The following is a 13,994-nucleotide window of genomic DNA, read 5'->3' as shown; positions in this document are numbered from 1 at the left end:
ACAAAATTGATAAACCATTAGCCAGACTCATCAAGAAAAAAAGGGAGAAGACTCAAATCAACAGGATTAGAAATGAAAATGGAGAAGTAACAACTGACACTGCAGAAATACAAAGGACCATGAGGGATTACTAGAAGCAACTATATGCCAATAAAATGGGCAACCTGGAAGAAATGGACAAATTCTTAGAAAAGCACAACCTTCTGAGACTGAACCAAGAAGATATAGAAGATATAAACAGACCAATCACAAGCACTGAAATTGAAACTGTGATTAAAACTCTTCAAACAAACAAAAGGCCAGGACCAGATGGCTTCACAGGGGAATACTTTCAAATATTTAGAGAAGAGCTAACACCTATCCTTCTCAAACTCTTCCAAAATAAAGCAGAGGGAGGAACACTCCCAAACTCATTCTACGAGGCCACCATCACCCTGATACCAAAACCAGACAAAGATGTCACAAAGAAAGAAAACTACAGGCCAATATCACTGATGAACATAGATGCAAAACTCCTCAACAAAATACTAGCAAACAGAACCCGAGAGCACATTAAAAGGATCATACACCATGATCAAGTGGGGTTTATCCCAGGAATGCAAGGATTCTTCAATATACCCAAATCAATCAATGTGGTATACCATATTAACAAACTGAAGGATAAAATCCATATGATCATCTAAATAGATGCATAAAAAGCTTTTGACAAAATTCAACAGCTGTTTATGATAAAAACCCTCCAGAAAGTAGGCATAGAGGGAACTTACCTGAACATAATAAAGACCATATATGAGAAACCCACAGCCAACATCGTTCTCAGTGGTGAAAACCTGAAACCATTTCCTCTAAAATCAGGAACAAGACAAGGTTGCCCACTCTCACCACTGTTACTCAACATAGTTTTGGAAGTTTTAGCTACAGCAATCAGAAAAGAAAAAGAAATAAAAGGAATCCAAATCGGAAAAGAATTAAAGCTGTCAGTGTTTGAAGATGACATGATACTATACATAGAGAATCCTAAAGACTCTACCAGAAAACTACTAGAGCTAATCAATGAATTTGGTAAAGTAGCAGAATACAGAATTAATGCACAGAAATCTCATGCATTCCTATACACTAATGAGGAAAAATCTGAAAGAGAAATTAAGGAAACACTCCCATTTACCATTGCAACAAAAAGAATAAAATACCTAGGAATAAACCTACCTAAGGAGACAAAAGACCTGTATGCAGAAAACTATGAGACACTGATGAAAGAAATTAAAGATGATACAAACAGATGGAGAGATATACCATGTTCTTGGATTGGAAGTATCAACATTGTGAAAATGACTATACTACCCAAAGCAATCTACAGATTCAATGCAATCCCTATCAAACTACCAATGGCATTTTTCACAGAACTAGAACAAAAAATTTCACAATTTGTATGGAAACACAAAAGACCTCGAATAGCCAAAGCAATCCTGAGAAAGATAAACGGAGCTGGAGGAATTAGGTTCCTGGACTTCAGACTATACTAGAAAGCTACAGTAATCAAGACAGTATGGTACTTGCACCGAAACAGAAATATAGATCAATGAAACAGGATAGAAAGCACAGAGATAAACCCACGCACACATGGTCACCTTATTTTTGATAAAGGAGGCAAGAATATACAACGGAGAAAAGACAGCCTCTTAAGTGGTGCTGGGAAAACTGGACAGGTACATGTAAAAGAATGAGATTAGAACCCTCCCTGACACCATACACAAAAATAAACTCAAAATGGATTAAAGACCTAAATGTAAGACCAGACACTATCAAACTCTTAGAGGAAAACGTAGGCAGAATGCTCTATGACATAAGTCACAGCAAGGTCCTTTTTGACTCACCTCCTAGAGAAATGGAAATAAAAACAAAAATAAATAAATGCAACCTAATGAAACTTAAAAGCTTTTGCACAGCAAAGTAAACCATAAACAAGACGAAAAGACAACCCTCAGAATGGGGAAAATATTTGCAAATGAAGCAACTGACAAAGGATTAATCTCCAAAATATGCAGGAAGCTCATGCAGCTCAATATCGAAATAACAAACCAATCCGAAAATGGGCAGAAGACGTAAATAGACATTTCTCCAAAGAAGATATACAGATTGCCAACTAACACCTGAAAGGATGCTCAACATCACTAATCATTAGAGAAATGAAAATCAAAACTACAATGAGGTATCACCTCACACCAGTCAGAATGGCCATCATGAAAAAATCTACAAACAATAACTGCTGGAGAGGGTGTGGAGAAAAGGGAACCCTCTTGCACTGTTGGTGGTAATGTAAATTGATACAGTCACTATGGAGAACGGTATGGAGATTCCTTAAAAAACTAAAAATAGAACTACCCTATGACCCAGCAATCCCACTACTGGGCATATACCCTGAGAAAACCATAATTCAAAAAGAGTCATGTACCACAATGTTCATTGCAGCACTATTTAGAATAACCGGGACATGGAAGCAACCTAAGTGTTCATCAGCAGATGAATGGATAAAGAAGATGTGGCACATATATACAATGGAATATTACTCAGCCATAAAAAGAAATGAAATTGAGTCATTTGTAGTGAGGTGGATGGACCTAGAGCCTGTCATACAGAGTGAGGTTAAGCCAGAAAGAGAAAATACCGTATGCCTACACGTATATATGGAATCTAAAAAAAAAGAAAAAGGTTCTTAAGAACCTAGGGACAGGACAGGAATAAAGATGCAGATGTAGAGAATGGACTTGAGGGCACAGGGAGGGGGAAGGGTAAGCTGGGACCAAGAGAGATAGTAGCATTGACATATATACACTACCAAATGTAAAATTGATAGGTAGTGGGAAGTAGCTACATAGCACAGGGGGATCAGCTCGGTCCTTTGTGACCACCTAGAGGGGTGGGATAGGGAGAGTGGGAGGGAGGCATAAGAGGGAGGGGATATGGGGATATAGGTATAGATATAGCTGATTCACTTTGTTATACAGCAGAAACTAACACAATATTGTAAAGCAATTATACTCCAATAAAGATGTTAAAAAATTAATGTTATTGCTAATGAAGTTTGTCATTATAAAAGTAAAAATGAAAATCCTTAAAAAAAAAAGAGATCCCGAAATATGTGGAAAGGAAATTTGAATGATAGTTTCTCAGTAATGTTTTCCTGTAAAATCTTTTATAGGTCTTTTAAACGTATATGATAATGTTATTTAGAGATAATTACATTTTTTCCTAGGATGATTTCTTTTTTCACTGAATTCAAAACAATGAACACTATGGAAAGTCATCCTTCTCAGATAAAGCCAATGAAATTTTGGAAATAGATTTTTCTTAAACATTCTGTATTGCCTGTATTTTTTGATGTTTGACTAATGTGTGAGTTGCTTGAAATGGGTCGATATTTATGAAAAGTCTTAGGGAAAGTAGGTGCTAAAGACTTTACATAGAAAGAGGTACAGTTACAGATTTAATGGTTAAATTAACAACGGTGGTCACTAACCTTTATCTAAACCCTGCTATGTGCCATTTTATAGATTTGAGAACAAACAGATTCAGAGATGTTTGGTAACTTGTCCAAAGTCAGCTAACAAGGACTGAGATTTAATTCTGGGACTTTGATACCAAGATTTTTCACCTTCAGTAGTGTCTTATAGCTAAAAGTTATGTTTAAGTATTTAAAAACTTAGTGGAAAATACAGATTGACCTGTATCACCAATATAAGTTTGTCATTAATAATGATGTGAAAGTTTAGTAGTGGTAATAATATAAAGATATTCTCAGTATGGCCACTAGATGTCAGCACTTAGCTGCTATATGTGGTGCAACAATTCTACATTTTAGTGGAATATTTTTTGCCAGGTTGTATTCAGGTGCTAAATATTATTGCGGCATATTGCAAATCTATTATAGTTAACATATTAAAAGCATTTTAGTGGCTGTCACTATGTTAATGTAATAAAACTTTAAAGAAAGTATTTCCTTTTGCTAAAGTTTCTTTTGCTTTTCTCTTTTTTTTCATAAATTTATTTATTATTTTTGGCTGCGTTGGGTCTTTGTTGCTGCGCACGGGCTTTCTCTAGTTGCGGTGAGCAGGGGCTACTCTTCCTTGTGGTCCGCGGGCTTCTCATTGCCGTGGCTTCTCTTGTTGCGGAGCACAGGCTCTGAGCATGTGGGTTTCAGTAGCTGTGGCATACGGGCTCAGTAGTTGTGGCTCGTGGGCTCTAGAGCACAGGCTCAGTAGTTGTGGCACATGGGCTTAGTTGCTCTGTGGCATGTGGGATCTTCCCGGACCAGGGCTTGAACCCGTGTCCCCTGCATTGGCAGGCGGATTCTTAACCACTGAGCCACCAGGGAAGCCCTCTTTTGCTTTTCTCTTAAATCAGAGATTCAGTCTTTTACCAAAACGGATAAAAATAATACCATTTATTTCTCCTGTAAAAAATATTTAAAATCTATGTTTATACTTTATGAGTTAGCAGTTCATAACACGGTCAGAGCATGCTCCATTCTTAATTTCTTTTAAAATACATAAGCAAATTATGGGTTTTGGAAAGATCTCTGGAGCACTGTATTACATACAGTATTTCCAGCATAACTCTGAAGCTGCCTAATTGGTACTTCTGTTGCTTCTACAAGACCGGTGGTTCCTTGAAGGGAGATAACTTACTCAGCTTTTAATCCCAGCTCCTACCACAGTGCCTCTCCCAGAGTAAATCCTTGGTAAATGTTTATTGACCGAATGTCTGTTAAGAGGCACAAAAATAGTGACTTCACAGGCAGTATGGAGTCCTAATATCATTTTTGAAGCTTTAGCCCTTGGACAGATTATTTAACTTTGAGTCATAATTTCTGTATCTTTGTAAAAGGGTATGATAAAAAGCAACCTTACTGGGTTGGCAAGGCATTAAATTAAATATGTATAAAGTTTCTATCACATCATAAATAATAGGTATAGCTATTATCATTCTTAGCAATGATTACTAACAATTATTGCCAGTAATAATGGTAGTGGTGTAGTAGAGGTAGAAACATATAGGAGGTCTGAGCAGTTCTGGGGCTGTGTTTAGTGTATGGGAGGTTTTCTTCTCTGCTGTGCCAGCATGAGTGAGATTATATTGTTTGGACTGTAAGGTTATTGCCTGGGCATCTTAAGCCATCATTTTTCTCATTTTGTGACTAAGCAACCCAAACCAGAGATTGCGAGTCAGAGTTGGCCAGGTCCAGGATGTGTTGTTCCTGGGCTCAGGGCGCTAGCCAGTACTGCTGAGCTTCCTGAGGTGCCAAAAAACATGCACCAAGTTGTTTCTTTCAGCCAATGTGTGTGTGTGTGTGAGAGAGAGAGAGAGAGAGAAAGAGAGAGGGAGGGAGGGAGGTTGGTTGATTCAGTGTCCATCAGTGAACATCTGATCCTGGTCATAGTTTCCTCCAGCATTTAAGAGCATCAGTCATCTGCACTGTTAATTTCTGCTTCTGAAGGGTCTGTAGATTTTCTTATATCTTTTATCTGTGTGCATCTTATTTCTTCCTCAAAGAGACTGTATATCACCCTCATGTCAGTATGATCTTTAGGTAACTGTCTCAGTAAATGCTGTCTGTAGGCCCTATGAGAAATATTTAGAATTGTAGTCTAAGCAAAATTCTGAACTTGAGTCCTACTTTTGCAAAAGTTTTGGCTGCTCTTCTTTCACATCCTGGCTACAGGATCAGAGTTCTGGGCTTCACTTTCTTGAGTGCATGCTAACTGTGTGTGTACAAAAATTATTTAAGTGTAATTACAAGGACTCTTCCTGTACCTACCCAGCTACCAGCATTTACTGTACATAAGACACTGAACTAGTTTTCCCTGGGCATAAAAGACTGAGTAAGCTATTCAAGTTCTGTTGGGAGTTTATTCTCTGATAGAGGCAATATGTAGATGAAAATAATGATAACACAGAACAATGTTAAATGTACACTGTAAGGCCTTATTCCTCAAAGTGTGGTCTGGGGACTGGCATTACCTGGGGGTTGTTGGAAATGCAGAATCTCAGGCTTTGCTGCAGAGCTACTGAACCAGAATCTGCACTTTGCTAAGATCTCAGCCAATATGTTTGCATACTCAAGTCTGAAGAGCACGGGTAGAAGGCTTTAGGGAATGCAGATGTCACTTCCAGCTGGGGACACAGGATTTCATGGAGGAAGGAGCCTTGAAGGAGAGGAAGGAGCCTTGAAGGAGAGAAAGGATTTTGATGGTGGAGCTGGTGATTAGGAGGAGGCTATCCTGGGCAAAGGTAGGAAGGAGGAAAGACGGCTTTTTGAGTTGTCAGATTTCTAAGGGTACAGCGTTAGTGCAGGAGTAAGCCATATGGGAACCAGGGGTACTTCGGATCAGAATGCCAGACCAGGGTTTAGAGTTTTTAAGATATGCATTGGCGATCAAAGGAATATTTTCATATCTGCGAGTGACACAGACAGTCTCAGAGGTGGAAAGGAGCTTCCTGGTCCTTTTGTCTTATTACCTAATAGGATCAGAGCTGTGCTTTAGGAAGAGAAATTTAACGTACTTATGGGAGATGGTTCGCTGACTAGACTTGGAGATTAAGGAAATAGCATGGTGGCAGTGCGAGTGGAATGAAGGCTAGAGAGGTTGCAGGGGTAGAATCAAGGGGAGGCATTGTTTGGTACACAGGCAAGAAGAGAAAGTAACAGGGACAATGATTGCACTACTAATGACAGTGGTGGCAATGGGAGAAGGAGTAGCGGTTTTTTCGGAAGGGGAGATGATGTTTGGTTTCTGGACATGCTGGTTGAGATGCTAATGGGATACAAGCTAGGAGACTCGTGCACCCCTTATTCAGAAAGGGGTATTTGGAACTCGTGAGAGAAGTCAGGGATGGAAGTGAAGGTTTGGGACTTCTCTGCAGCAAGCCATGGTTAAGCTGGGGTTGTGGCTAAGACCTCCAAGGCAAGACCACCTAAGGACAGGAGGGACATAGAACCTCAGTAGAGTCCCGTTTCCTGAACACTTGGTTTCTTATCTCACTGTGTGGAAATGCGCTTTGAGGGCCACTTTCCTCCTTTCTTGACTATGATACTATGGCTGTTGAAATAGAAGCAATACTTATAGACATTAGATTGTTTCTCAATGGCTTAGGAAGTAATTTCCAAAATATAGCTGGTACCCACAAGGGCACAGAGTTTGTAAGTCAGCCATAGTTTTACTGCATTGAACAGGCCCTAGCTAAAAAAACCAGAACAAAAACTTTCTCTCCAATTTGAATGTATCTACTGTATTTAAATTTTTCTTTCATTGTCTGTGTAGAAGTTTCTCTCCCTAATATTTTATTATGGTGATTTTCAAACATACAGTATGGTTGAAAGACTTTTTAGTACTTCATACCTGTCACCTAGAGTCTACCGTTAATATTTGATTATAATTGCTTTAACATACACTCCCTTTACCCATCCTATGTAGAGATTTTTGTAAAAACATAGTGTGATTGTAATATAAAATTTATGTACTGCTTTTTCAGTAAATATTGAAAAGATTTTCTCAAGTTATTACAAAGTTATAAACATTGTTTAAAATTACTTCAAGATATTTCATCAAATATTTCATCTAATATATTTCATCACACTAGAGGTGACTTAATGATCCTGTGCCTTATTAAATAAAAAAAAAGATCCTGCATCTTAGGTTTTTTTAAAATAAAAATGTTCTCCTAAATTCTTTTCTGTTTTTAAGATTTTAAAAAAAAGTGTAGATTCTCTTGTGTGAAGGAAAGAAGACACTATGTTGAAGAGATATCTGCACCCCTGTGTTCATAGCAGCATATTCACAATAGCCTAAGAAAATAGACTTAAGAAATAACCTAAGTATCTACTGGCAGATGAATGAATACAGAAGTTGAGATATATATAAATTGGAATATTATTCATCCATAGAAAGGAAATCCTGCCATTTGTGACAACATGGATGAGACTTGAGGGCATTATGCTAAGTGAAATAAGTCTGAGGAAGACAAATACGGTATGATCTCACTTATATGTGGAATCTAAGAACACCAAAAAACCAAACTCATAGAAAAAGATCAGATTTGTGGTTACCAGAAGTAGGGAGTGAGAGGGAGGGGAATTGGATTAGGGTGGTCAAAAGATACAAACTTTCAGTTAGAAGATAAATAAGTACTAGGGATGTAATGTACACATGATGACTCTAGCTAACACTGCCATATGGTGTATATGAAAGTTAAGAGAGTAAATTCTAAGAGCTCATTACAAGGAAAAAAAATATTTTTCGGTGTCTATGTGAATGATGTATGTTCACTAAACTTATTGTGGTAATCATTTCATGATGTATATAAGTCAAATCATTATGCTGTGTACCTTAAACCTATGCAGTGATGTATATCAATTTTATCTTAATAAAGCTGGGAGAAAAAAATGTATAGATTCACAGAAGTGGAAATATTAGTAGATCAAAGGATGTGAACATTTTTAAAGATTGGTACTTGTTGCCAAATTGTTTTTCAAAAGCCAAATTTACAAAGTCCACACCAGTATATTTGAGTGTTTGCTTCACTATATCCTGGCCAGCCTTGGCATATCATTAAAAAAAAAATATATATATATATATATATAGAAGTTTTAGTAAACTTGGCAGGCCCGTGGGCTGGAGAAGGTTCAGCTGCAGCTGGACCTTCCTTGCTTTTGAAGTGTTTGCTTCTAGGTTAATGGTAAATCGAGAAGCTTTTGGGTCATGGCTGAAGCCTGGGGCAACGTGGGAGACAGGGAGATGATAATGAAGAGTTTCAATTTTCCTCACTTTTTACTGCTTAAAATATTTTTTTTAGGCAATCTCTAACTTAGAGAAAAGTTATACAGTACAAAATTTTTTTCTCTTGAACCATTTGAGAATAAATTAATGATATACAATTGCCCCCAAATACTTTAGTGCATATTTCCTATAAACAAAGGTATTCTCTTGTGTAACCCTAGTATAACCATCCAAATCATGAAATCAACATTGATACATTACTAACATCTAATCATATCCTGTTTTTGTTTCACCAAGTGCCTTAGTATCCATTACAGCAAAAGAGCATGTTCAAAATCATGTGTTACTTTTACTTGTATCAATTTGGAGCATTTTCCACTCCTGATTTTCATGACCTTGACACTTTTGGAGGGTACAAGCCAGTTATTTTGCAGAATGTTCCTCATTTTTGGATTATTTTCCCATAATAACATTCAGGTTACACCTCTGGCAGAGATATCACAAATGTGGTGCTGTGTTCTTTTCATTACATCTTATCTGGAGGCACGGGATTTTGATTTGTTCTGTTTATGATATTGTTTATGTTGATGACTTGTATAGGTGGTATTTACTAAGCTTCTCCACTGTAAAGTTATTCTCTTCATAATAAGTATTTGGTGAGGAGATATTTTGAAGCTATGTAAATATCCTGTTCCTCATGAATCAACCAACCAACCTTTCATCCGTCTGTTTGTCAATCAACCAATCATTTCATTATGGATTCATGGTTTGCTGTTTTGTTCAATAGGATTATAATCTATGACCGTCACTACTTATTCTGATGCTCAAATTGTCCCTCATTGGGTCAGTGGGCATTACTCCACTCTGACTTCTATGTCTTTTCACATGTTCCCACCTTTTTTTTTTTTTTTTTTTTGAGACTTTCTTACTTTCTGGCAGAAGTTATTCTTAGTTCATATTGTACTTTTCCTGCTCCAGCCCTGGAATCAGCCATTTCTCTGAGGAACTCTGATTCTTTTTAGTGGAAAATGATATTTGGGAACCAAGATCTGGGTGTTTTGTGTGCTCATTGCTATTGGGGTGTCACTGCTCCCAGGTCCCCACAGTGGATTGAGGAATGTGTGTATTCATGTCTTTTTATTTTATTTTATTATTTTATTATTTATTTTTGGCTGCGTTGAGTCTTTGTTGCTGCATGTGGGCTTTCTCTAGTTGCGACGAGCGGGGGCTACTCCTCATTGTGGTGCGCAGGCTTCTCATGGCGGTGGCTTCTCTTGTTGTGGAGCATGGGCTCTAGGCGCGTGGGCTTCAGTAGTTGCAGCTCAGTACACGGGCTCAGTAGTTGTGGTGCACGGGCTCAGTTGTTCCGCAGCATGTGGGATCTTCCTGGACCAGGGCTTGAACCTGTGTCCCCTGCATTGACAGGCAGATTCTTAACCACTGTGCCACCACAGAAGCCCTGTGTTCATGTCTTTACCTCTACAGTTTTTAATCTCTCTTTTGAAAAAAAAAAAATGTTTCACTGATCTCTACAATGCTAATTTAGCAGCAATCATTCTAGTTTTCTCCCTTTTCCTATTTATCTTTCTCTGACAGTGACAAAACGTGGTTCCCATTATTCAGGGTACATACATGTATGTGATGCATGCCCTTGTATGTAACCAATCTCTCATCAGTGTGGCTACTGTCCTCTTCTCCCCCACCGCCATGCCCTCCTTACCACACCTGGACTCTCCACCCTACACCAACCTGTCCGGCCATGTGGAAGCCCTCCTCACCTTAACTAGGGCTTTGACCCCTGCCCCAGGTCACCCCATCCACATCCCACTTCTGCTCTGATTGTGATGCCCTTCTATTGGCCACATCTCCTCCCTTCTCCCAGCCTACCTGTGTTAGTACTGAGCTGTTCGAGGTGAGGAACAGTTCTTATATGCCCTCCAGAGCCCTAGTGGATTTTAGCTGGAAAGACCAGACCTCTCGGCTCATTCAGAGAAATCATACAACCTTTGATTTGTTTAACTTTAACTTGGGAGGGAAAAAGAGGCTGGGCTTTGGTGTTTCCCTTTTACCCGGGGATTTTTCACCCAAGTCCCAGATCACATCCACACTGTCTCTTCCTGGTAGCTAGTGCTTATAGGGGGCTGAGAAAAAAACCAGCTGAGCCTTATGGGCTCCCAGCCAGGAGGGACAAGTCCTGTGGGAATGTGTACTCTTGAAGATGCTGGTTCCCTAGACATAAAATATGGGATCCAGGCAACTTATTAGAAGAACAGAACAAGGGCACCATCTTTGCTTTCTATCCCAAACTGGAAGGGGGCTCAAAAAAAGTTTCCTTGATTCCACGAGGAGACAGATTTCCTCCCCTTCTCCCTGCCTTGATTGCCCCGTTGCAAACTGTTATCCTTTGTCTTTTTTATAGTTGGGGGTGGGGGAGTGGCAAAGGGGACGGGGAAAGCTAGTGACTATGGGGAGGTGGGGAGCGGATGTACTCTGGGTCTCCCGCCAGGCTTAGCCACAGGAGCTCTTGCTCCACCCACAGGGACACCAGAGGCTCCCACCTGATGGGCTCCAAGATGGAGGAGAAGGCAGGGGTAGAAGATGCAAACCAGGGTGCCAAAGACAGATTGTTTGAAACATCTTTGCTACCTTGATGTGTAATGATAGAGAGTATCTTATTTTAATTTGTACTAGAAGTATGTATCTATGCATGTTCCTTTTACTAAAAATTTTTTTGAATGAATGAATGACTTTTATTATTTAAACTCTTTAATGCTAAATACACATGCATACAGAAAAATGAACAAGTTATAAGTATACAACACAAAATTCTCACAATGTGAACACTTATTTAACTGCCACTCATGTCAAGAAATAAAACTCTGCCAGTACTCAAAAGCCCTCTTTATGCTTTCTCCCAATTATTGCCTGTTCCCTCCTCTCCAAAAGTAACTGCTTTCCCAACTTAGCCATAAGTTTGTTTTGCCAGTTTTTTTATCTTTATGTAAATGGAATAATATAGTATGATTCCTTTGTGTCTGGCTTCTTTTGCTTAATGTCACATTTGGGAGATTTGAGAATGTTCTGGTATATTAGCTGTGGTTTGTTCATTTTCATTGCTGTGTATAAGTTCATTGTATGATTATACTATGTTTATTCAGTTTCCTACTGATAGATCACTGGGGTCTTCCTGGGTTCGGGCTGTTGTGAATAATACTGCCTATGAACCTTATTGCCCATGGATTTTGGTGCACATAGACATGCATTTCCTTCTAGAATATCTATGGGAATAGACTTATGCATGTTACTTTTAGAAAGTACTTTGCCTTGGTGTCATTTTTCTCAGTCTTCTGATGCTGTTTCATGTATCATTAATCTTTAAAAATTATTTTTGATAGCTACTACAATGTTTGAAGCTGGAAAGGACAAAGGTAATCCAGATAAATTTGCTGTGGCACTTGATGAAACCCTTGGAGACTTTGCGTTCCCAGATGAATTTGTCTTTGATGTTTGGAGAGTCATTGGTGATGCCAAACAAGGATGATTATGATGTGAAAGATCATCTCTGGAGGAATGAACCACTGTTCCTTAAAAAAAAAAAAAAAAGTTAAAATCTTCTTTTAGACACTGTTATGGACTCTGGCTTGTTTTATATATATGAATACATTCTTTTGAGATATAATTTTGATTTCTGGGCACTTTTTAATGCAGTTGCATATGTAGTATGCTTAAGATAAATTACCTAAAACGTGATCAATTTTAATACTCATTTAAAAGCTTTTTAAAGTTAGTTTTAGAGAGTATTTCTAGATAGGTTATTTTGTTCCCCATTGACAGCCATGTTTTGGTTTCCACGTGTAAGTAGTTGATTGCAATCGCCTTGTAGTTCTTTTGCAAAATCTTAATGCAGTGAAAACGAGGATTGGAGTATAATTTGCCTCATAACATCTTCATTTTGTTATACTAGCTTGAACAGGATATGTTCGTGACATGAAATACTAATTATGCCTACTAGAGGTCTAGAAACATTTTTTAAAAAAAATCCACTGAATAAGGGGAGGAAGATTCCTATAGCCTGTTGATGTCTATGGCTTACTTACTCTCTTTGTAAAACAAGGATTGCTTGACTTTTATTTTTTGCTTCTTTGTAATTGCTTCCTTGCTTCTTAAACTTGTTGAAATCTATTGTGTTGTGTATGTATTTGCACGTGTAGAAGAAGGTGAAAAAGAGGCAGATACGGTAGAAACCACTTATATTTGATTTTTCTTTTTTTAGCAGTTCTTACAACACTATTTCTTTTCCATCCATACCTACTGTTATGTTACCCTTTATAAGCATTCCAGGGAAAGTTTTTATAGTCTTTGTAGAACTTTTCTTTTGAAAGATGTTTACTCAGAAAATAACTATGTTTGAGAACATTTTTGGGGGTTAAAGAGCAACAGTTTTAAGCCTCCTGAACTTAAAAGGAGATACTATCAGCAGTCGATTTCCCCCTAGTGAAAATGCAGGAGGAAGGGAAAATTGAGAAAATATATTAGCTTATTATTTTAGAGCTCTAATGCACTCTCTCTGAAACCTTACATGATTGAGAAAATTGAGGGTAAATGACTGTTTTATCACTCTTACTTGACATTTTACAGATGTAAGAGAAATGGAAATGAATGGTTTCAACATAGATCGTTTAATAAGGCAGAGCATGGTGTGACCAAGCGTTCTTCTAAAGTGTTAGATGGAAAATGCTGCATGCTGCCGTGGTAATCAGAAATAATAACCTGTGAGGGGTGTATTCTAGGAAATCAGAAGTACTTCCCTTTTCATGCTGGGTTGATGCTTAGATAACTCTTGTTTTCTGGTGCAACTTCACTTTTACTGCTTTCCGCTCTCTTTTTTTCAATAAATTTAATGCTATGAATCTTGGTATTCTTTGTCTCATTAATCTGAAACCTGCACAGAAACTGTTGCAGTCATTAACATGTAACAAAAGCAGTTTATAGAATGTGGATTGTCTTATTGCCCTTGCCCATCATTTGGAAATAGCATTCAGCCCAGGCTGTAGTAATTTGTTGCTACTTGTTTAGTGAATTCCTTTCAGAGGTCCCCAAATACATACTAAGTCTTAATATCACTTCTCATAGGATAGGAAAGTTATTGGATGACTTAAGAGGCCCACAGAAATATTTCGGTTTAAGCAAAACATAAATTTGTTGGCACTAGATGTTAGA

The 13,994-nt window shown here is 38.1% G+C and overlaps 1 protein-coding gene across 1 annotated transcript in view; it reads left to right on the top strand.

The window, feature by feature from the left end:
* GIPC2 (GIPC PDZ domain containing family member 2) overlaps positions 1 to 13,684 on the top strand; it is a 91,052-nt gene extending 77,368 nt beyond the window's left edge. Inside the window, exon 6 of the mRNA XM_082355901.1 lies at positions 12,170 to 13,684. Coding sequence (XP_082212027.1) covers positions 12,170 to 12,315 — 146 coding nt within the window. The 3' untranslated portion in view covers positions 12,316 to 13,684. The remainder of the gene's footprint in view (positions 1 to 12,169) is intronic.
* Positions 13,685 to 13,994: the final 310 nt, after the last annotated feature.

Source organism: Balaenoptera borealis (assembly GCF_965194805.1).
Source record: "Balaenoptera borealis genome assembly, chromosome: 1".
Lineage (NCBI taxonomy): Eukaryota > Metazoa > Chordata > Mammalia > Artiodactyla > Balaenopteridae > Balaenoptera > Balaenoptera borealis.
This window is presented reverse-complemented; position numbering and strand designations above follow the sequence as displayed.